The sequence below is a fragment of the Podarcis bocagei genome (assembly GCF_964188305.1).
Source record: "Podarcis bocagei genome assembly, chromosome: 2".
In the NCBI taxonomy this organism is placed as follows: Eukaryota; Metazoa; Chordata; class Lepidosauria; order Squamata; family Lacertidae; genus Podarcis; species Podarcis bocagei.
In genome coordinates, this window is record NC_138126.1 from 51,298,603 (window position 1) to 51,323,274 (window position 24,672).

The 24,672-nt window shown below is 42.2% G+C and overlaps 1 protein-coding gene and 1 long non-coding RNA gene across 7 annotated transcripts in view; one reads left to right on the forward strand and one right to left on the reverse strand.

Moving 5' to 3' along the window:
• The first annotated feature begins 2,557 nt into the window (after nucleotides 1–2,557).
• CARD19 (caspase recruitment domain family member 19) overlaps nucleotides 2,558–24,672 on the forward strand; it is a 32,511-nt gene continuing 10,396 nt past the window's right edge. For 2 of the 6 annotated variants that reach the window (XR_014005600.1, XM_081185265.1), the window contains exons 1-3: nucleotides 2,558–3,056; nucleotides 18,782–18,924; nucleotides 22,569–22,722. Coding sequence is in view for 5 of the 6 variants with exons in the window: in XM_081185265.1 (XP_081041391.1) it covers nucleotides 3,041–3,056; nucleotides 18,782–18,924; nucleotides 22,569–22,722 (313 nt within the window). In the remaining variant the exon portion in view is untranslated. Of the gene's footprint in view, nucleotides 3,057–9,076; nucleotides 9,897–18,781; nucleotides 18,925–21,520; nucleotides 21,616–22,568; nucleotides 22,723–24,672 lie in introns of those variants that run through there. The other 4 variants (XM_081185261.1, XM_081185263.1, XM_081185262.1 and 1 more) reach the window with 4 other exon arrangements.
• On the reverse strand, nucleotides 16,368–23,792 carry LOC308582288. Its single transcript, XR_014005603.1, has 3 exons — nucleotides 23,502–23,792; nucleotides 17,732–17,781; nucleotides 16,368–16,760 (listed from the first exon to the last, which is right to left on the reverse strand). It is a non-coding gene; the product is annotated as an uncharacterized lncRNA (long non-coding RNA).

Consider the following 24,672-nt stretch of genomic DNA (forward strand, 5'->3'; position numbering starts at 1 on the left):
TTGGTCCTAACAGGGCGAGCCAAGCCAACAGCAGCTGAAAGAATGAGGACTTCTAGAATGAGGACTTCCACTGGCCCACCTTCAACACCACTAGTGCTCTCTGGCCAGATTCGGGGGGGGGGGTTGCAACGGGCTGGACCCTTGGGATACATTCCAACTCTACAATCTTTGATTCTGTAGGGCAATGGCCTCTGGGGTACAATTAGGCTACCCAGGTAGCTTTTACCCTGGATGGCCCATTATTATCTAAGGTAGTTCTGGTTTGTATGCATTTATGGGTAATTGGACACTGTGGTTTTACCAGACCTACAAAGGGGAACTATCACATGAGGGGTCTGGTGCTAGACCTAATTAGGCTGTGGGCCAGAGCCTTCCCACCTCAGGAATAAGTAATGCATTTAATCATTCATATGAGTTTCATGGTTAATCTATTCATTGAACTTGCATATGGGTAAACATGATTTCTGAAGCAAGAAGTGTACTTTTTCAAGCTTAGATGCTTAGACCTTCCCAGTGGCGTAGTGGATCAGGGCATCTGGCTGTTAACCAGAAGGTTGGTGTTTGAGACTGTGGGCAGCATTCGTGTACATTCCAACTTTAAGATTCTGTGTCTATGAGTCATGGCTGAGATATTCTGAAAAGAGATGTTTCTTCCAGCATAAGAGAAAAAAGCAGCAAGATCAATAATATGGTGCTTGCCACCTTCATTTTTTAAAAGTATTAAATATATAGTTTTTTCATTTTTTAAAAAAACTGCTGCAGTTATTAATTTGGGGCACCTTTTAGGTTGATTAATAGTTTTATTTTTATTTTTTAATTTCCTTTTATTGAGTTTCTCTTAAAAAAAAAACCAAAAGAAAAAAACACAAATCAACAAATTCAAAAGAAATATCCATACATAGCACAAAAATAACATCCATTACAGTTCTTTGTTTTCTTCCTTGAATCTTTATATCTTTAGATATTTAAACCTTTCCTCTACACACCCATTGACCTCCTTCCCTCCCGATTTCGGGCTTCTTAATAAAAATTCTTTCTTTTTTCTGCAGCTATTAATTGTTAATGGTTTACGCGTCGTAAGACTTATATCAAACCTGCTATAGTTTTTAGGTCTCTATAGTTTCCTTCAATGTATACCATAAATTTATTCCAGTCACTAATAAACTTTGTATTTTTTTGGTTTTTGATTTTTTGTGTCATTTTTGCTAAATCAACATATTCATATAATTTTGTTTGCCAATCTCTGATCGTTGGGGTATTTGGACTTTTCCAATTTTGTGCAATTAATATTCTAGTGGCAGCTGTGGCATATTGGAATAATGCCTTATCTTCTTTTTTTATTTCATCCCCAATTATTCCTAGTAAGAAGGCCTCTGGTCTTTTAGGGAAGGTATATTTAAATATTTTTTTTAACTCATTATAAATAAGTCCCCAGAACTTCTTCATTATTTTGCAGGTCCACCACATATGGTAGAAATTGCCTTCTTTGATTTTACACTTCCAGCAAGCCTTATTTCCTGTTTTGTACATTTTCCCTAGTTTTGCCGGTGTGATGTACCACCTATACATCATTTTTTCCAAATTTTCTCTGAGTAAGACACATGCCGTGAATTTCATTCCACTAGTCCATAATTTCAACCACTTATCATATTGTATATTGTATCCCAAGTCCATTGCCCATTTTGTCATGACCTCCTTTATTTCTTCATCTTTAGTGTCCCAATCTAATAATATGTTATACATTTTAGATAATAACTTGGATTTACCTTCAATTATTTCTATCTGGAATTTAGATTTCTTTCTCGTTTATCCCTACTTTTTTGTCTTCCTTCCATACTGCGTTTATTTGATGAAATTGCAGCCAGCCTGTTAATTTGTCTTTCAACTCCTCATATGTTCTCAATTTCCATCCACTCTCTGATCTTATCAGTAGGTCTTCATATGTCAGTCTTTCTCCTTCCATATTTGCTTTTTTGGTTGTTAAAATATCAATTGGAGATAACCACCAGGGTGTTTTCCATTCCAGAAGTTTTTTATTTTTCTCCCAAACTTCATATAGTGGCCCTCTAATAATGTGGTTTGAAAAACCTTTATGTACCTTTTCTTTATTTAGCCACAAATAGGCATGCCAACCGAATCTGTTGTTGAAGCCTTCTAAGTCTAACAGATCGGTGTCTTCCAAATTAATCCAATCTCTGATCCAGCAGAGGCAGGAGGCCTCAAAGTATAATTTCAGATTAGGTACCGAGAATCCCCCTCTTTCTTTCCAATCTGTAAGTAATTTGAATCTAATTCTCGGTCTTTTCCCTTGCCATATAAATTTCGAAAGAGTTTTTTTGCCAATCTTTAAACATTGAGGAACCTCTAATCACTGGGATGTTTTGGAACAAAAATATCATTCTTGGGAGTATGTTCATTTTTTATTAATAGTTTTAAAACTGATTAATCTGTTACATTAAACATTGTAGTCCTGCTATTTAGATACCTGGAACTATGCTATGGAAAATTTGTAAAAAGGTTTCACAGTCGTTTTTTAAAACGTTTCTGCCAGGAACACAAAACTTCTGTGGGAAGTATGCAATGTTTTGTTACACTGTGTGCCAGTACACCTGTTGGCACATCCCATTTTAAGCACTTAAGGCAGCTTTTGCAGAAGCAAGTGTTGGAACAGGCTGGAGTTCAATAGAAGCGATTGTGTGCATACATATTTAATAGCTTTACTCAAGTGTTTTTAAAACTGCAAAAGCCTCACTGCTTGATATTAAAGGACAAATGTTATCGGGTCACAGTGACCATTTTCTTCCGTTGTGAACCGTTTACAGAGTCGGCATCCATTTATTTTCCAAGGGCGGAATGAAGACCTCTGCTGGCCAAAGCCTTAAGTTGGCTCCCAGATTTTACTTTCGCTTTTCGCCCTCCCGAAGTCGTCACTGAACTTCCGTTCCTGACAGCAACTTCAGTAAGGGGACAGATTTTCAACTTGGCCGATTTCATGGATTTCTTTCAGCCATAGCAGGAAAAGCTGCCAAACCCATGGACAATGCTCTTCAGAAAATGTAAGTCATACAGAATTATTTTTCCTGAAGCTTATGTTCATAAAGAGGTGGGATTTTTAAAAAGACAAGACAAAAAGCCTTGCTTTGAAAACAAGAGCAGCTGTAAATGACTTTGGGGAAAATAGGGAGTGCCTGCCTGCAAGTCTGATTCACCCAGACTTGGTCCCTTTTGTGTGAATGTCTTTTGCATTCTTATTGCTGGGATATGTCATTCTTCCTGTTCATTATCTTTAACAAAGAATCTGTCTGTACAGCGATGATAGGAAAATAGTAGTCATATGGTCTGCTAACCCTTTTCAACTGAAAATAATATTTTGGGACTTGTTCTGCAGTATAAAGCTTTCTGCTTTTGTTTTCTACACCTGGCAACATAATATTTTAGTATATATTTAGCACATCACAAGGACTTGCAATGAAACATTATGCTTGAAGGGAAAGGTTTCCACACTGATAATTTTATTTGCGGATCAAAAATAGACGCACATTCTTCCAGAATTGCTACTGTGACCAATATTATCATGTGATGGCTGTGGGCTTGCTTTCAAAATTATTTAGATTAGTGTTTTCCTTCCAGCTTGAAAGTACAACTGTACCCCCCCAAAGCACTTTCCACAGACCTTTCTGTAAAATGGAGGATTTATTGGGGGGGGGGTGACGCACAGTTCCTTAGCGATGGCAAACTTTAAGGGTCCTCTTACATAATCTGCTATACCAAGGCAGCTTCAGATGTTGCTCTTGGTTCCTATTCCACATTAGCCACCTTAGCAGTTCACCAGGACATGGATTGACATGATTAGTTTGCAACAACTCCTTGGTTGCTAGTATAATGATGGTCAACATTGGCTACTAAATGGGGTCCCTTGAGTGTTTGTAATTCCTTGCTTCTAGACCTTTTGACAATACATCTGGGTTGCAGAACTAGCAGTAGCATCACACTGTACTGCTTCCACCCCCCAGCAAAAGCATTTTCACCAGTAGATAAAAACTCAAAAATCTATGAATCACACTCTTCCCAACAATACTTTCCCACTGCTTCTCCTCATCCCTGCTGGTGCATCAGAGACAGCGAGAGCTCAGCATGAGGACTGCATAAGCCATAAGGCAACGCCCTACCATGTTGATCTAAGAATGTCTGTGAAATGCAGGCACAACAGAGGGTTATTTGTTTCTAAGGTTGTTGCCTGGGTTAATATCTAATGCAACTCCGACTGCCATTTCAATTTCTGAACTCCACCCAACTCATTCTATCTGAAACAACATGCCTGGCATTATTCCCATGGCAGTTATGCCAAAGTGAGGAGAGCTTCCGATTAGTTCAGGCTCTGATCTTTACCTATATTTCCTTTCATTTTATGCATGTTAAAAAATGATTCATGATTGAAATAAGGGCAGCGTTCCTCAACCTTGTGCCCTCCTGATGCTTTGACTGTGGCTGATGGGAGGATGGTGGTTCAAATCACGTGTAGTAACCATGTTTATCCAGGGGTTAGTTAAAAACTTAGCACAAAATGGACCGATTATTTTAATGTGCAACAATTCAAGCATCACGCTGGGAATGAGTATGAAAACATTGCCGGTGTGATGTAATTGTCCATGTTGTGTTTGGGCATGGCAACCCAATATTCAAATCACAACTCTAAGCCAGCTCAGGAACATTCAGAGTTCTCTGCCGAGAACAATTGAGGTGTAAAAGAAGTACATCTCTAAACATTTGGGGACATGGCCATAGCCAAGGGGGGCAGCTGCCTCCCCATCATGTAAAACAATAGAAATACTTAACTAACTGACCAATCCCATTGATTCTGCCCCCATCCCCAAAGTCCAGCCACCCCTAACAAAAATCCTGGCTATGCCCATGCTTGGGTACATACACCTGGCAGTCATAAGCTGGAAAGTTGTTTGGCTTGGCAAAGAAACGCAGGAAACGTATGTGGTTTGGCCCCCAAATTGGTTGCTGGGCCTTCAATAGCTTCTGCTGCACATCCTAATGGTTTAGGGTTCTCAGAAGCTTACAACCTCTGAGGATTTCTCAGCTGAAAGGACTCACACCAGGGTGGTTCATTTGGTTAGTTTATGCAGAGGACTCATTTTGAAGAATGATGAGCAAATGTTAATCATTCCTTACCAGGTTATGCATCCCTCATGATCACAAATCGCTTTCCAACCCTGAGACAAATACCGTATTTTTCGTCCTATAGGGTGCACCGGCCCATAGGAGGCACCTCGGGGTTTTTTTGGGGGGGGGGAATGAATTAAAAAAAATTATTCCCCCCGCCTCGGCTGCCGCCCCAAGCTTTGCGCACACCTGCCTGAAGCATGGGGCACCCTCCGGAGGGCTCCCCGTGTTTCGGGCGACAGGCTGCCGCCCCAAGCCTCGCACGCTCAGCGGGACCTCCTGCCGGGCGCGCAAGGCTTGCGGACACTCGCCCGAAGCACGGGGAGCCCTTGCGGATAGCTTCCTTTCAGCGAAAGCCTGCATTCACCCCATAGGACGCACACACATTTCCCCTTCATTTTTGGAGGGGGGAAAGTGCGTCCTATGGGGCGAAAAATACGGTACGTTGCACTCCCTAGCAGACTTATAGAACAATTCTTTGCTCAGAGGGAAGTCACACTGAATTCCATTGGACTTACTCCCAGGTGAGAAGATTTAGATGCCTAGTTTCTTATGAAACAGCTGATTTTATTATCCTGAGGTCTGAGCTGTAGGTTGTCAATCACGTCAGCAACAGGTCAATTTTATGTAGTTAAAATAATATTTAGCTTCATATTTAATGTTGATCTAATTATGACAGTGCTAATCAGATGCCCAGGATGGGAAATTAGAGCGTTGGATCAGCGTGATTTCTGCTTTCTATCTTAGATCTGTATTTAGCCAGTGTTGCCTATGGGGCACTGCCCCAATGACACATGCATGTATATTTTTTGCGGACAGTGGAGTCTTGTGGGTTTGCATATATACACTGTGATCACAGCCTATACCGTTTAGCAATAACCAAATAATGCATAGACAACACTTTTGCATATACGCCATAATCCATACGGATTTATTTACGGTATTTTACAAACTTATATTTTTAAGTTTCTATTTTTATTTGCATTTTTGCGAACTTTATTTGTAGGTATCTAAAGAGACACTGTGGTGCAGATGGAATTACACTCTGCTTACTTGTAATGAATGTTACTTACAAGAAGGGGGGCCTGGGATTGCAGCATCAAATCCTAGCTCGGGAAGTGCTTTTTTATACTACAAAACGTATCAAAATGCATTTTATCTCCTAGCTGCACACAAATGGATGAGCTCATGTTTCTAATAATAATAATAAACTGCATATGCAAATTAGAAAAATGTAGAATTTTTTAAATTCGATAACTTATGTGAAAAAATAAATTATGTTGTTTGAAATTGTACAATTAATTGTTTCCAAAAGTGGCGATTAATTTTCTGTGTCTAAATTTATGTTCACTGTTCAAACTACAAGAAAATTAAATGTGCCATCAGCTCTTATTTATAGTCATGAATTATATTTCAATTCACAGGACAAGAAATGGAAATGGAAACGCTGATAGAATTTTGTCCTTCGGTTCAATATTGTTCCTATCTAAGCATTTCAAATTGGTTACAAATTTAACCTTTTAGAGCTTTGATAATTATACCATTAGAAAGAAATAATTACAACTACAGAAAATGTTTTACAGGGCAATTCCATGCATGTCACTTGGGAAGTAAATACACATAGGCAGTGCTTTTTTCTGGGAGTAAGCATACCCCTAAACATTTTGTGATTCTAAGTTTGGCCTCATTGAGGAGCAGTATTTCAAGATAAGTAGGAAAATGAGTACCCCCTAAACATTTTTTAAGAAAAAAAGCACTGTACATAGGAGACTTAGAATGACAATGAATCAAATACTCCATCCATTGCACTGAAGTGGCTCACTTTGTGACAGCCTATGTGTGTGTGGATGCCTATGTAGAGATTATAATCCCTGTCATAGGCACATTTGAATAAATCCTCATACGCCATTGGGAAACGCAGTCACATGATTTCCAGTTTTCTTCTATGAAAGTGCACTTAGAGCAACTTTGGACATAGCCCACACACGAGGTCCCCCTATATAAGATAGGTCACTGCTAGCAGATTGTGCAAATTCTTTGAGGTTGAACCCCACACACTGTCCATTTATAACCTCTGCTTTCAATGGGACCTACAGTATTGGCATTCCTATTTAGTTTGAGTAATCCAGATGATGTTACCCTCAAACACCAGTCTTCATGCTTTCCCCCTGTAAATTCAGGTTTACCCAATTATGGGGATAATCTGATAAACTGGGGAGAACTGGGCTCTGAACCACTTCACTTGGGAGTCAAAGATGATTTGTTTCAGTGTTTTTTGGGTGGTGTAACACCTCTGGAGCTCCCCCCCCCTTTGTGCTTGCATGTGAGCATAGGTTTTGTGTAGTGGCTGTGGCAGTTGGGACTGGTATGGCATGTGCAGTTCTGCCCCCAATTCATTTTAACAGCATTACAGTGGTACCTCTGGTTGCAAACGGGATCCGTTCTGGAGCCCCGTTCGCAACACGAGCAGAACGCAACCCGCATCTGCGTGGGTCGCAATTTGCCGCTTCTGCGCATGACGTCATTTTGAGCGTCTGCACATGCGCGAGTGGCGAAACCTGGAAGTAACCCGTTCCATTACTTCCGGGTCGCTGCGGGACATATCCTGAAAGAACGTAACCTGAACCAAACGTAACAAGAGGTATGACTGTACAAGTTTTCTGCTCAGGTCCAGCTATCTAGGACAGGGTTCAGCAACCTTTTCCAGCTGTGGGCTGGTCCATTGTCCCTCAGACCATGTAGTGGGCCGGACTATATTTTGGAAAAAAAATATGAATGAATTCTTATGCCCCACAAATAACCCAGAGATGCATTTTAAATAAAAGCACACATTCTACTCATGTAAAAAACACCAGGCAGGCCCCACAAATAACCCAGAGATGCATCTTAAATAAAAGGACACATTCGACTCATGTAAAAACATGCTGATTCCCGGACTGTCCGTGGGCCAGATTGAGAAGGCGACTGGGCCGCATCTGGCCCACAGGCCTTAGGTTGCCTACCCCTGATCTAGGAAGTGTAGATGGATGCTGCTTCTGGAAGGAGGCACTTGATTTATCCAGACTGGGAGACCACAACATGTTATCGGATTCTTCCCTAACATGTTTTTGTTTTTATTTTTAAGGAAGCATTTATTTGCTATTCTTGAGAAAGAACATGGGCACTTCCAGACAATTTGTTTATTTACCCTGATTTGTTTGCAGGGATATTTAATGCGCATTCACTAGAGATTTGCTTGTGGGGAGGCGAGATGTGCCAAAAGCAAGCAGGCACGCACTATCCCATACTTTCCAGTGCATTTCTCCCTCACTTTGCTTACTGCAAGAAGTTTGATCTTTCGAAGAAGTGGGTTCGATGCACAAGAGCTCCAAATCAACTTTGATCACACAACTTAGATTTGCCAGTACAATCCCACCTGAAAGTAGGGACAGCCTAGAAGCACCCTTAGGCTCAGGCCTAACTTCAGCATCTACCCCCAAGCAAAAACTCAATACAGTAAGCCCGCAACTTCCATGGGCAGGGGTTACGTTCTGGGGATCATGCCTAAAGCAGGTGGGATTGCTGAAGTCTTTTTTCCCTGGATGCCTGCCCATTTTTTATTTATTTTGCCAAGTGCATAAAGCTGAATGTGCACAATGTGCCTACGTTGGGGATTTACCATACACATTTCTTGGTAGTTTATCAAAAACAGGGTAACAGGCGGCTTTCTCGGTAGCTCATACAGGGGCAGACTTTGGTCATCTTTTGTATTATGGTGCCTGTGCGAGGCCAAAATCTGGAGTTCCCAAATGGGATTTTCTCAGGTATGGATCTTCTCACTTGAAGGAGCATCTCTACCCCATCATTCAGCCCGGACACTGAGGTCCAGCTCCGAGGGCCTTCTGGTGGTTCCCTCACTGCGTGAAGTGAGGTTACAGGGAACCAGGCAGAGGGCCTTCTTGGTAGTGGTGCCCTCCCAGTTGATGTCAAGGCAATAAGTAACTATTTTACTTTTAAAAGACAACTGAAGGTGGCCCTGTTTAGGGAAGTTTTTTAATGTTTAATCTTTTATCTTGTTTTTAATATTCTGTTGGGAGCTGCCCAGAGTGACTGGGGAAACCCAGCCAAATCGGCAGGGTATAAACAATAAATTATTATTATCTCAATTTTGTGCCCCCTCTGCTTGGCTCCCTGTGTGCCTGAATCCAGCCTAGGCTCATTTTGTTTACGTTTACCACACCGTTTGCCCTTTTGCTCCGCACATTGATGAACTCCCAAGGAAAACGTGGCGCTTGGGAGAAAGGAAGCCCCGGACCCCGGGCCCCAACATGAGCACTTGGGATAGCAGCAGCGTGTGCAACTCCCTGCTCGTCGCTGCGCACGGGAATGGCGCGGCAGCTCCTTTTCCTCCTGCCCGGACAAGTGAGAAGGGAAAGCGCGCGACTCTTCCGTCGAGGAGCTGCGAGGGAGAAGCCGCTTTCTTGCCCCCCTTGTCAGCCGGGCGGCGGCTCCTCCTGCGGCGGCCCTTCTGGCAACTTTGCCTGAGCGCCGCGTGGCCGAGGCCGGCCTACAAGCGGAGCGGCGCGTCCGGAAGGCCTCCTGCCTGCTTGCCTGCCCGGGAGGAAGGAGCAAGACGCGCCCGCCAGAGCTCGCAGGGGCGGGACTGGCAGCGGCGGCGGCAGCTCGAGGAACCTTCCCAACCTTGCCGGGCCGGCCTTCCTTCCCGCTGGACGCCATTATGCCAGGTTCGTACGCCCCTCGGAGGAGGGAGAGGACAGCGGGCCACCGCCAAGTCCCGGCTGCAGGGGGCGCACAGAGCAGGGCGGCAAGGACACCTCGGAGGGCCGGTGTGTGTGTGCGCAAAGGAAGCCCCAGGCGCTGCTAGAGGAGACTTTCGCTCCCCTTTTGCATGCACCGGAGCCGAGGTCTCCTCTTACCATTGTGCATCCCGATCTCGTCCGTGGGTGCTGGCTCGCGTTTTATTTCCGAGGAAGCGGGCGCGAGGTTGCAGACGTGCAGTGCCTCGGGGCGTTTCTCTCCGACGGTGCGTTTAAGCAGCCCGATCTTAGGCATGTTTACTCAGAAGTAAGCTCTGCGGAGGTCAGCACACGACTGCCTTGCAAGGCGACGGAAGAATGTGCCCTGCACAACTTTGCACCCTCCTTTTGAAAGACAGCCTTCAGTATGTTGGGAGATGCTTCTCCCGTGGAAGCAAGTTGTTTAAACCTGCATTTCTGTTTGTTGTCTTAAGTCGTCTGCAATCCTACACCCTGTTACCAGCCGCGTCGATCTTAATGGGACTGCACAGTTACGGTTGCTTTTAGACATTGGTTTGCTCGCGGCAGCTGTTTACAAGCTTTGTGTGTTTTAGAGTTTCTTGATTGTCACCCGCTTTAAAAACGTCGGGTTCTCTTGCTAACAGCATAACATAATGGGCAAGGCAGGGCACTTTTTTCAGAGCAGGAGTTTCAAAAGATGGAAGTAATTGATGCCAAGTGAGTCAGCTTCTCCGCCTGAGTCATCAGCCCCGGTAACAGAGGCAGCCTCTGTGTAGTACACTGGGAAAGCAAGTAAATACTACTTGGATAAACTTTAATAATATAAGAAACTAAGAAGAGCCTGCTGGATCAGTGAATCTAGTGATCTAGGCCAGCATCCCACAGTGGCCACCCAGATTACAGTGGTACCTCAGGTTAAGAACTTAATTCATTCTGGAGGTCCGTTCTTAAGCTGAAACTCTTCTTAACCTGAAGCACCACTTTAGCTAGTGGGGCCTCCTGCTGTCGCACAATTTCTGTTCTCATCCTGAAGCAAAGTTCTTAACCCGAGGTACTATTTCTGGGTTAGCGGAGTCTGTAACCTGAAGCATCTGTAACCCGAGGTACCACTGTACTGTGGGAAACCAACAAAATGCATTTTAATACAAGAGCACTCTCCCCTCCTGGGGCTTCTGCCAACTGGTGTTCAGAAGCATTGCTGCCTTGAACTGTGGCAGCAGAGTATAGCCATCACGACTAGTTGCCATTAATAGTCCTCTCCTCCATGAATTTGTCTAATTCTCTTTTAAAGCCAACATTTAGAGTGCCACTGGTTTTCCCCAACCCTACTACAGTACTGATGTATCATCAGTTGAGCAGTATGTTGCTTGGTCTCAAGATGCCCAATGAATAATTGCATTATATAATTATATAATATTTTTCTAAGACACCCCCATGTATAAGACACCCCCTATTTTGGGGGGCTCCGATTTAAGAAAATGGGGGGGGGAGATGGCCTCCGTGTATAAGACGCCCACACATTCTTGACATTATTTTAAAGGGAAAAAACCTAGTCTTATACATGGAAAAATACGGTAAATGGGGGGTGGCATTTAAATCAGGAGTAGGCTCTTCACATAATGATGCTGCATATTCCTTACTTTTTGCAATACTTTTTGCAATAGCCATTGGTCATCATGCAACTAGAGTGATGCCACTGGTTAAAGCATCAGAATTGCCATTAATAACAACAATAATATTTGACTTGCTACTCACTTGTTGCGCAGATGTACAAAAACACACACAACTACAGCTACAGGAAGCTTTGGCGGAATTGATCTTGTAAATAAACACAAGAAGATAATTTGGTTGTGTAAGTAAAAGGTTTGAGACAGTAACACACGTAACTTGTTATATATATATTAAACAGCAGCGTTTACTGCGAGCCAGGTTAGTATAATAGACTATAGAAACTACTTTTCCAAAAATAGCTGTGATGTTCAAGTTGCTCATGCTAGAAGAATCTGAACATGCGGATGCTTGAGATGGAAACATTTATTTTAGCTCTTGTGTGAAGGTGAGACAAAAGTTAAGCAGACATAAGATTGCAATGATCAGAGGCAGTGCTTTTGGCCTATACAGAAATGGTTTGCTGATTCTGCTACCCTGTATAGTCTTTATTTTAACTGCTGACCTTCAGATACACTATTTTCTTGAGCTAATGCCTGTGTGTTTCACATGGCTGGTTGCTCGACCTTTCACTTAGAAGGCATCACTTCAAATCCAGCTTAGATCATTGGAGACTGAAACTTATCAGCATCGGCCGGCTGTTCCCTGATGCGAAGCAATTGTGGAGCATTTGAACTGTATCTCCAAGGACAGATGTCTGCTATTTAGCTCCCTCACAACCCCACCAACCCCTGAGTTGGGAGGCCAAGGAGCCAATGAAAGTTGGGAAGCTAGTTTGCACCTCTATGAATTCCCTCAGGTGTTTACCCCTAAACACTTACCCTTCAGGGTCTTCAACCTTTTTGGATTTGGGGGCATATTTGGAAACCTGAGAAACTGTTGTGGACACCACAAAAAAGTTTCACAGAAGGAAAGCTGGTGATGCTCAGATTCCCCCTACCAACACACACACACACACACACACACACACACACGCACGCACGACCAAAAAAGCAGGCAACATTCCACTCCAACCAAACAAGATGCTTTAAAAGTTGATACCAGCATCTTGAATGGAAACCAGTTCCTAATTCAAGCAAGATAGAGATAGCCATTCCCCGCTGCTTGCCTCCAGTGTCTGGATATCTGAGAGAACACCCAAAAAATAGGCAGACAGGACATAAATGAGGCAAAACAAAAACAAATAAGAGTGATCTCCAAATCTATATCTGGAAAACCTCCTGATTTTTAATGGCTTTGTAACATCCTACTTTCATAAAATGATCTCCTCTTTATGTTTGGCTGCCAGCAGCAATAAAATCCTCAGTCTGTTTGCAGAATCTGCACCAAACTATGGATTTGTTTGATTCTTTCCAAGAACAGAATGAATGGAAGTAGGGAGAAAGCTTTAAACCATCTGCAGTTATCATAATGACCTGGTCATTCAGCAATCATTGTTAGTGCTATAATTGCCTGCTTTGTGGGAAGAGTAATCTCTCATTTTATGATCTGCCTGAAGGCCAAAATGATGAGCATTTTGCTTTGTTAGCATTGCTTGTTGTTTGGTGTACTAAAATAGTTGCATTATTGTTTTCTGTATTGCTGAATTGCTTTGACGATGTAAACTGTGGGGATGTGGTTTGTTTTGGGATAGGCTTTGGATTAAATGTTAAATGAGCTCTTTGCATGTGTTTTTTTAAAAAATTGTGTGTAGCAATACTGCAGTTATTTAGTGTAATGTTAACACATGCCAAATATAACTATGGCATGTTTACACGTGCCAAACATAAATGTGTTCATGGTAATATACATACAATATATACCTCCAGTTTGCCATAATTGGCCAAGGAAAGTGCTAAGCATTAAGGGTGGAGCGTGCAAGCCTTGGAAACAGTGCACTCAGCTATACAACTGCAAATAAAATATTTTAAATGTGTTGTAAAGTACAATATACAAATGTGACACTAGATGGCGACAGTGAGCTATGCCAAATTCAATGTATTTTTCAAAACATTTTTTTAAAAAGCCATTTCCACAGCGTTTTTTTTTTATATGTATGTAGATTCCACCAGAATGTGTATCTTTAAGAGCTCCAGGGTGATGACAACAGGGGCCATGTTTGCATGTAGCACTAAGGCAAACCATGGCTTAGCATGAACCTACTGGTGCCAACTTTGCTCTTCTCTGGGTCCTCTTAGCACCCATAGAAGCTAAGCCAAGGTTTCACTTGGTGTGTCCTCTGGTGCTCTGTCCTCTTTAACCAAGAACAAAACTTGGCTACAGATTGTGGTTAAGGAGTAATGAGTTTAACCATGATACAGTGGTACCTCGGGTTACAGACGCTTCAGGTTACAGACTCTGCTAACCCAGAAATAGAACCTCGGGTTAAGAACTTGGCTTCAGGATGAGAACAGAAATCGCGTGGCGGCAGTGGGAGGCCCCATTAGCTAAAGTGGTGCTTCAGGTTAAGAACAGTTTCAGGTTAAGAACAGACCTCCAGTATGAATTAAGTTCTTAACCCGAGGTACCACTGTACTGCGTTCAGGCAACACTCTAAGCCAGATCTTAGCTTTGCAGAGTTTAGGAGCAAAGTGGATGCAAGCTTTTCCCTGGGAAAGGAAGTCCTGAGAAGCCATAGTTACAGTTTGACAGGTCCTTGTGCAGCACTAGTGACCTCTGCATTCCCTGGGCTCACTGCTGGCATTTTACTCCCTGGAGCCTGCAGCAGACGGGAGAATAAGACAAGTGAACAAAGCATCGAACATTTGACAATTGGTAAGGCTGCTGCAGGACAAAACTCAGGTCTGTAGCTAGCAATTCTGTAAACATTCCTCAAGCATTGGAGGTACCAAACTGTATACGTCTCTCTATTGCAATGAAATGCTGAGATTTCTTCCTGTGTTAGATTTCTTTCCTCATCGTTTTTATAGGCTGTTTTCTTTTTCTCTGATAAAAAATACCAGTGCCTTTAAAACATTATGTCAGTCAAGTTTCATTGAAATACCTCTAGTCTACCTTGCATATCTGTTTCCACGGTGGAGTCCAAGATAAGGCTGAATTCATTTCAGCATCTAGCGAGTTCAGAGTCTGTGATCTTCTATGGTTACAGCTTCATGAGGGAATAAAGCTAGGGCCGGATTAAAAGATTACAGGCTGGATATTTTCAAAAACTCATTTTGTTAATGGTGATAGAGCAGTTGTCAAAGAAAGAAAAATGAAATAGTTGATCTACATTGATTTTTAACAACAACACATTTTTATTTAGCTGTTGGCCCATACAATAGACAAAAACAGTACAATGGGAGTCCTATTTACGATTTGAGATTCTGCATTCTGTGCGTTCCTAAATAATAAGAGACTGATTAGAAATCTTCCAAGTGTTAGGCATGCCATTGTTTGCAAATTGTCTTGTGAGTTGTGATGTATTCAGATAAAGTCAGTGACAAAACTTGATTTTAATGGCAGTAATTGATACCCTCAGAGCTATTTCTGAAGGAACTGTGAAAGGTCCAGGAGCACACTTGGATGGGACTGGGGTGTGTTTAGTCGAAATATCCAAATTCTATACTTTGGAAGGTAGAGTTCCTTGGAAGTTTGCAATGGAAAGATCAGTAATGGTGGACAGACCAAGTGCTCACAGCACTTTTTCAGAATTCTGTATGCGTCCACTGGCCTGAAAAGACTAGTTACCCCTACCATACATTTATTGTTATGCTTGAAGGTTAAGGTTAACACATTTAAATTGCATGTAAGGATTTTGAGCAGACGGAACTCATAGAAAGGTAGCGTAGTGGGGAGGGGGACTTGCCCTTTACATAATGCTGCCTTGCATTTGCCGTTGATTGAAGAAAATAAAAAGGAGCCTTGCCTGAAATCCCAGAGAAGCTTACATTGCATAATTATGTGTGCTGCATAAAATACAAGATTTGTGTGGGTCAGCACAAAGCAGATAATAACAGTTGTTTGGAGGCATAATTTAAAGAGCTGCAGTTGTAGGCAGAATTCCAGTTTACTGAAATACATTTTTAAAAAAGAGAGAGGCTTAACTGATGTAAACTCTCTTTGCTGCTAATATGCTCTTGTATGTTGTTGCATATGTGACTTGTAGCAGAAGACATTGGAGAGAGCCAAGGGAGGGAAGCCACCCTGAGCTTGCCTTGCTTTCCTGTTCATTCACAGCACTTAGACTACATACACACCACATATTAAAGCACATTCCTCCCTGCTCCCCCCCCCCCCAAGAATGGCAGTGTAGCCAGCACCCTTAACAGTTCCCAGGATTCTTGGAAAGAGGGAATGTGCATTAAATGTGTTTTAACTGTGGTATGTATGTAGCCTTAGACACAAGTTCTACCTCATTCATTGGGACATTCTCACAGGTAAACCTTGAAACTAAAGAACCCCAGACTCTCAAGAGTACCTTGGCCTTGATTTGTTAAGCAGCACAGCAAATGGCGTCAAAAGAAGTTTGTGATATGGCAGGAGTTTCATTTTTAAAACCTCACTTGATGCCCAATGCAGGGAAATTACATGAATTTGATGTCTAATTTTCTTGACGTATATTGTGAGGAGTTCATATGGAAGGACAATCGCGTCTGTCGTGTGACGCCTCTTTCAAAGACATTTCAATCATCATGTTAGGAAGTTTCCGACGGGGAGAATCAGGTATTCTTGATTTTCTGAAATGGTACTGTACACTTTGACTTACGGAAGAAAAAAAAGGCTGTTCCCTGCCTCCAGAAGTGTACAATCTAGGGGTGGGTCTACTCATGGGGGGGACACGCTAAAAATAAATCATAAATTGTTATAAGAAAAAAACACTGTAGAAACACATAGAAAAGTTTTGTGCTCTACAGCGTCTGTTTTTAATGCATTCAAAACACTGTTTTTTGACTAATGTAGCTGAGTCCTAGGTTTCAAAGTGGGTAAGGGGTGAGGGGTCAGCATAGGAAAGAGATGACTAATTTGCGAGCCACTGCTAATTTCACCCCTGGGGACAGAATATAGTTGTAGAAAATGTTGTCCTATGTGAAACAACCCTAATCATTGATATGCTGTGTTGTCACCATCTCTATATTTGTCTTCGGTTTCTCCTTATCCCCATCCATGTATTCTCAGTACATCTTTCAAAACGTAGCTCTTGACTTGACTCCCGCCCTCTTCAATCTTCCTTTCTCACCGCATCTTGAAACAAAAGAAGACTATATAACATCTCAACTGGAAAAGAATTTTAGTAAACAGTATAATGAAAGCACATGGATTTTATTGAGGTGCATTGAGACAATGCGGAAAAAGATGCTTTGCTTGCCATTTGAACCATTAATTTTATGGGGTGAATGGTAACAGTCTGCTGGAAATCCAGTTGATACTTATGGAATTGCAAAAGTTGTGCAATGCCAGTAGAAAGCTTTTCTTTTTTTCATTTTAATGGGAATGACTCAGGCTCTCAAAAAGCCTTTGCTTATTACAATAATCATGGGAGGTTTTTATGAATATTTTTTGGGGAATATCACATTATTTAAAAAGAGAGGACAGAATCTGAAGGCAATGAAAGGTTTAAAGCTGAACAGCAAAATCATCCTCTTTTAAGGCCATCCCGCTGTTTTTATAGCAGAATCTCTGGATTTTGAAGCACTGATTAGCAAACAAATCCCATGCTTGGCTATGCAGCAATAAAAATACAGCAATTGAAATTGTTCTGAGGTCAGGTTAGGCTGCACAGTTTCCCTTTTAGTGGCTAGGATTTGAAGGGAGATATAAAAATTGAGCATTCCAACTTTTTAAAAATGCATTTTTTACTGAGGCCTCTTCAGTTGTGATATTGCCCAATCTCCTAAGCATTTATAGGAGATCAGAAGCTCCCCAACTCTGTTCTGTTATTTCTCCGCTGAGCTTGTCTGCGTCTTCCCTCTCCCTCTCTGTCTTCCTCTGTATCTTTTCATTTTCAAAGGTAACAAGACTTATATGCAGCTTTGTTTTCTAACCATTAGCTCAGCCCAGGCACCCCCAAACTCGGCCCTCCAGATGTTTTGGGACTACAATTCCCATCACCCCTAGCTAACAGGACCAGTGGTCAGGGGTGATGGGAATTGTAGTCCCAAAACATCTGGAGGGCCTGGTTTGGGGATGCCTGGCTCAGCCCCCTGCAAACTCACTTCTGATCATGGTTGTAAAACTGCAACTGTGATGCTGACCATGGTTGGCTCTGAAAAGAAAAGGAAGAGGTGAGTTCACAAGTAGAGTTCAGGAACGTGAAGAAACACATGGGACCACAAGCAGGATGGGAGAGTAGCTTGCAGTGCACTGGGAGGGCTGCTATGTTGAAATTTAAACCACTTGGAAATGCCTCGCTACACACACAGACTCAGACACTGTTTTGGTGGTCTGCCACTGATGAGACCTTGTGGCTTGTTGGTTTTATCTGAGATCTTGTACTACGCAACGTGTAAAGATTGCATTGTATGTGAAATACACCCTATGAATGCTCAGTATTTGTATTATTATTATTATTATTGTATTCATTTTTTTAAAAAAAAATTTTTTTATTGTGTTTCTTTCCATAGGTTAACAGATTAATTTACATAGCAACATGCAGGAAACATTTTTTTTATATGTATATAAAGAAGAGTAAGAACAGAAAAGAAAAACAGAAGTCAAACATCAACAATTCACTTTCTTTTGGACCTCCTCACATCCTCTCGACATTGCATTCATTATTCTAGCCAGTTCAGCAATTTGTTATCTTGTTTCAAATCTTATTATACCTTTGAGTTTATTATGTTACCAACTTCAGAAGTTTGTAATTTAGTTTCTATATTTTTAATAAACATAATATTTTGTTTCCAATTTGTCTCATTTTTCCGTCATTATTTACTTTATCATTTACTTAAATAAATTGCAGAAGCATAACGTTTCTTAGTCGTGCAAAATCTTAACATTCAAACAACTTATAGTGTTTTTGCAAATAGTCCTTAAATTTTTTCCATATTATTATTATTATTGTATTCATGAATGTCAGCTGCTCTTAATGGTTCCTGAGAGCATTCATGGCGCTCCCAGCATGTTCCTGAAGCTTGACAGTGCACACAAAGTCATGTCCTAGTGTGAAACATTTAGTAGCTGATGTGAATTATATGGCACTTCCATCCAGTTGGTCTTTGTGATACCAGGGGCCTGTTTTTAAATGTGTTGCTTCTGTTTTGTAGATCCGACTTACTGTGATCGTTTACGGCAAGACATGGCATTCCTAACGAGCAACGGCAGGCTGAGCGAGCAGCTGGTTGACAAAATTATCCTTCAGCTGAACAGAGTTTACCCTCAAATTCTTACCAATAAAGAAGCAGAAAAGGTAATTGAAGGAATCCGACCTGCAGTGTTTCTTTGCTAGTGCTGTAGCTCATTTGACCTGAGATTAGGGTTGCTGGTTTTTTAAATGCAAAACTTCTGGTACCTCTTTGAGACTAGGGGTGGTGGCACCCAGGAGAGCCAAAGGCAGCTCTGGGGACAGACAATGGGAACCGGAGAAAAAACTATTTGTTCAGCTAAGGTATACAGCAATTGAGCTTCCTTAAATTCCTCTCCACACATGATATCAGTGCTTCCCCGCTCTTCAACGTTCCTCTTAACACAAACCACACCAAAATTCTGGACCTGATAAATTCAAACAGATAAGAAAATGAGCCAAGTTTAGACTCCACATGTGAAGTGTACGTTTGAATAATCACACAGAAAACACTTCCCAGATGACTGTACTATACATTTAAAGCAGTATTGTACAGCCACAATTTCCCTCAAAGAATCTTGGGAACTGTAGTTTGTTGCTGAGAATTGTTAGATGACCACTGTTCCCTTCACAGAACTACAACTGCAAGCACATTTGCGAAGCTAAACAGAGTCCAGTGTGGTTTCAAATTGGATGGGGGATCGCGTTTTGAGATTCCTGCCTTGCAGGGGGTTGGACTAGATGACCCTTGGAATCCCTTCCGACTCTATGATTCTATGAACTCTCAGAGTGATTTAATACCCAGTCTCTCTTGCCAGGGAAGTTGGGGAATGGCAGCTCTTCTTAATCAGTAAAGCCATTGCAGAGAATTCTTTATCATCTGTAGAAACCAATCAAAGGGGAGTCCAGTTAAATCTAAGCAGGCTTACTCCCAAGTAAGTGTGTTTAGGATTATACCCTTTTATAGCATAGGAACACCAATCCTGATGGCCAATGAGTGAACCTATGCAGATAATTGCATAGCACTCGCTCTCATGTGCATGCATACACACACACACAAACGTATACCTGAGCAGAGAAAAACTCACATCTGTTTAATTCTGGTTGTTTAAAACCAGTTCCAACAGCAAGGTCTTACAATACCACTTAGACACTTAAGTGATTAAGTGGTATAAAAATAGCTGCAATAATTTAGGTTTTTAAAAATAGAGAATCCTTCTGAGATCAGCTCCTTGGCAAAATGCAGTGGCAAATGAGGAGAGAGGAATGAGCAAACTGCTTTCTCCTCTGGTTCTTCTCAGAGTTTATTAGAAAAAGCTGAACGGTTCCAACCGTCTCCCATTTGGCAAATAGCTTGGCTAATTCTAAGCATATCTGCACTAAACTGGATCCCATTAGTTGCAATAAGGTCCAATTGCTGCACCAGCTACCTTCTAGCCTCCTTTCTTCTACTTTCCTTATGGGGGTGGTGGCAGCAGCAGCTGTGGCTCCAGCTCTGTTGGTGAGGCGATCTCCCTCTCCTCCCTGCTCGCTGGCACTTGCACTGCTAAGCCAAGTTCCAGAAGAACTTGGAAATATTATTTCTCCAGTGCTCCAGAAAAAAATTATTGCATTCCTGGCACTTCACAGGCTGTTGTGGTTCCTTCCTCCCATGAGTGGAACTGGAACAGAGGGTTGGGTGGGGGTTAAGGAGAGAAATGTGAGTTCTTCTTTGGTTTGAATTAAAATCTGAATGAGGGAAGATTTCAAGAGGGCTCTGTGTTGTAATGCTTGTCTCTTGTTTGAGGAGAGAGTTAACGAGTAGCTGCAATCTGCAGTCCAAGGAGTGATGAAGCCCAGTGACATCCGTAAATAGGTAGGGAATTTTATGCAGAAGGTGGAAAATGGCTCCCACTTCCTAGATCCCTATTATAATACCTTAAGCTAAAGTTGTTTTGTCAAGACAAACCATAAACGTTTATGTAAACAAGCCCCAGGTCTCAAAATGCTGTGATCGTACACCCACAGCGTTTGAACTCTTCTTCTGAAATTACAGTAAACATTTCCATGTGTTCATTCATATTCATGAGGCAGTGTAGTCCTCTATTTGCAATCCAAACTTCCCGTTAGGAACAGAATTTTGTCTGTCTCACCAGATTCAATTATCTCTTTTTGCATTCACAGACAAGTATGCATTTTCACACTAATGAAATAACTATTGGATTCCTAAGAAAAAGTGTGCCGCTGTAAAGACAGATAAATCTTTTTCTCACTTCTAGATGTGAATGCTTATGACTGACGACGCCGTGAGCTTAGATTCTTATTTCTGAGCAGGTCCAATTTGTGGCCGGTTAGGCCGATCTCTGTGTATCTGGGAATTTCTGTTAAAGAAGCAGGAAGGTGTAGCATGTGGCATTGATCAAGATCACCAAAAAGTTCTTGTACGCAAACTGGAATTAAGGAAATGGCTGAACTGTGCCATAGATCAGTATACATCAAGTCCATGGAACATCCTTATGCGGACTCTGTGCTCGGTCGCAGAATACTTCTGAATACCAATCTTGGCACTATCTGACTGGCCATTGTGGAAATGAGATGCGGCCCTTGATTTAATCCAGTAGGGCTCCTCATAGGCAGCTGTTGACTTGCTGGGAACTGGAATTGGTAAGAACATAAAAAAGAACATAAGAGCCCTGCTAGATCAGGCCAGTGACCCACCTTGTCCAGTGTCCTGTTTTCACAGTGGTCAACAAGCAAGACATGAGTACAGCAACGTTCTCCCCTTCTGCGTTTTCCAGCAACTGGTATTCAGAAGCATTACTGCGTCCAGTAGTACAGGTAAGGCATAGCCCTCAGGCTTAGTAGCCATGGGTAGTCTTACCCTTCATGAATTTGTCTGATGTCAAGTGTCAGAGGATCCAACCCCCACGGTAGGTTGCCTCTAACGGATAAGACAAGGAAGTTCTTGCCAATTGCTTTTTATTCAATGTTCACAGACAGAGGCTTAGAAAGGCAGCCTCTTGGAATAATGGCATAAATCTTCCCTCCCCTTCTCTCCCACTTCCTTATGCGCCATCCCTTCTACGGTTGGCACTGAGGGCCCTTTGCTTCTGGGCCCTTTGCTCTCCTATTTTTAAGGCTCGCCAATTCTAGGAGATGGTGGGTCTGGAATGCTTTCTAGTGATAACGTGTCAGCCAGCTGCTCTGGCTCTGCCGCCTCCTCCTCTCCCATTATTTCCCAATTTCCCCCCTCATCTTCCTCTAAGCTGTGATTTCCCTCAAACCCCTGTTGTAATTCTGAACTGTCTTCTTCTCTGGAAGGGTCAGGCTGGGGAGACGGTCTTCACCATTCCTTCTCTGTCCATTTGACCTCTGATCCTTATACAAAGCTTATTTGTATATTATTTATATGCACAAGCCATATACAACAAAGACGGATAAGATTAAAAGAATATCTAAAATATTTATATGTGATTTAGTGCTGAACGTATAGCCTTTTAGATCTTCTGCAAATAGTAGAAAGACGGACACCGCTGCTTGTTTGTCCTACTGTGTACAATGGAGAAAGTCTGTTATTTATTCTCCTTTGGAATAGCTAACTCTCGTGACGTAGAAGCACCATAAACATTCGTGATAGAATCTTACACTCTGCTATAAAGAACGTTTAAACAAAAATATAAAGCTACATTTGTATTCTTTCATGTACCATCGAAGGGAGGCAGAGGTTGCTTTAACATTGGTGTTTGTTTTTTACATCCTTGCTAATAAATTCGTTCCCACCCTCCCTGCAGTTCCGAAATCCCAAAGCTTCTCTTCATAGTCGGCTGTCAAACCTTCTAGCCCACTTGCAGAAGGAAGGCGACAAACCCTGTCAAGAATTTTACCGTGCTTTGCAGATCAATGCTGAACAGCTGTATAACAACTTGCCAAGCAGAAGAATTCTAAGTAAGTCGGAGTGCTAGCAGATTTCTTTGGGTGCCCTGTTACAATGCTGCCTCTTCAGGGACTAAATGGAACTTTCTGTGCGCTGTTGCTTTCATATACCTAAAAACTGACCAAATTATATGTGGCAGACAAATGCTTATTTATAGCTGCTGCAGCTGTACTTGCACACCAATCTGGCAATTTTGAATCTTTGTTTTATATATAAATAATAAATCTGGCAGTTTTGCAACCTTTTCAAACATTTTGTGTTCCCTTTATGAGCTGCAAAGGCTGGATTCCGGATTAAAGTGGTGGTGTTGCCCAGGAAAAGCGATCCAGTGTTTGGCTTGGAGTGTTTTTATTCTATCCAGGGTTTTTCTCCCACTTTTGCACAGGATCAATGTGAGATTATTTTGAGTCCAGGTTGTTTTTCTATGTAGTCAGCTTAAAACAGCAGTGGCCAACTTTTCTTCCACAAGGGTCCAGGATTTTGTTTTCTGTTAATATTTATTTTAAAGGCAAATGTAGCTACATAAATAATCAGCCAGTCATATAATCAACTGAGGTTGACATCATTTCCCAATAACTTTCAGGGGGATTTCTGTTTTTACCCAGCTTGATAGCCAGTTGCAATCAGTTCTTCAACTTTGAGAGTCATTAGTAATAGCCAGTTACATTTAAATACATAGTCCTGCATCACCCTTGTTTCTAAACTGACAGAAAGTTAAGCAAGAAAAGTGCTGTGTTCAACTCTGGACAAATAAGATAAATGGTTACAGGCCAACTAGAGACATACTTACCTCAGCTATATCTAGACTGGTCTGGAATCTATTTAGTCCTTTTTGGCCTAGACAGTTCTGCCATTTTCAGAGTGTTTTGCGGTTGTGTATGTGTGTTGTTAATGCATTGCTGAAACTGCCCTGTGATTCTTCGGGGGGGGGGGCGGCATCTGGAAACATGCAAAACTGTTTTGTGGGGACATCAACTCCTCAAACAAAACCACAGTGAGGAAAAAAGGTGCAGAAAATGACCAAGAGGCTGGAGCAACTCCCCTAGGAGGAAAGATAACAGATTTAGTTAAGTTTAGAGAAAAGGTGAGTGGGCGAGGGGCGGGGGAAGCAACATATCGTTGAGGTCTATAAGATTACGCACAGTGTGGAGAAAGTGGATAGAGAGGTGTTTTTCTCTCTCTTTTCTAATCCTAGAACTGGGGGCATCCAGTCCTGAAAGATTTAAGACAGACGAAAGGAAGTTGCAGCACGTAGTTAAAACTATGAAACTTACTCTTACAAGATGTAGTGACAGCCACTAATTTGAATGGCTCTCGGACAGCGCTGGCCCCCGGCCTCTTAAGCAAGATGGGCGCGCAACCCCAGAGTTGGACACGACTGGCCCGTACGGGCAGGGGTACCTTTACCTTTTAAAGGAAGATTAGGCAAAGTCATGGAGGATAAGGTTGCCGATCTTATACCCCCAGTGTTAGAAGCAATCTACCTCTGAATGCCAGTTACTGGAAATCATTACGATTACGATTACGATATCTTTATTGTCATTGTCCCTTGCGGAACAATGAAATTGAAAAACTACATAAAACTACATAAAACTACCACATGAGTGAGAAGTGTGTTGTTGTGCTCAGAACCTGCTTGCAAGCTTCCCAGAAGAACCTGGTGGGCCACTGTGAGAACAGCAGTCCAGACTAGACAGGCTTTTGGTGTGGCCCGACAGGGTTCTGTTGTTCTTAATTGTCTGCCTACAACCTCTGTGTCTCTGCCTCTCTGTGTCTCTGTCTCATGCTGGGATCCTAGCATGCAGGGGTGGAAAGGCTTCAACCCTTTGTTTCCCCTTGAGGCCCTGATCCAGTTAGAGGCTCCCGTCCCTGCAGCTGCATTTTAAAAAGTCCCCATTCTGTGGTACCTTTACTTCAAGGCAGATTACTGTGGAGGGCAAAGAGCTAAAGCCCCTGTAGAC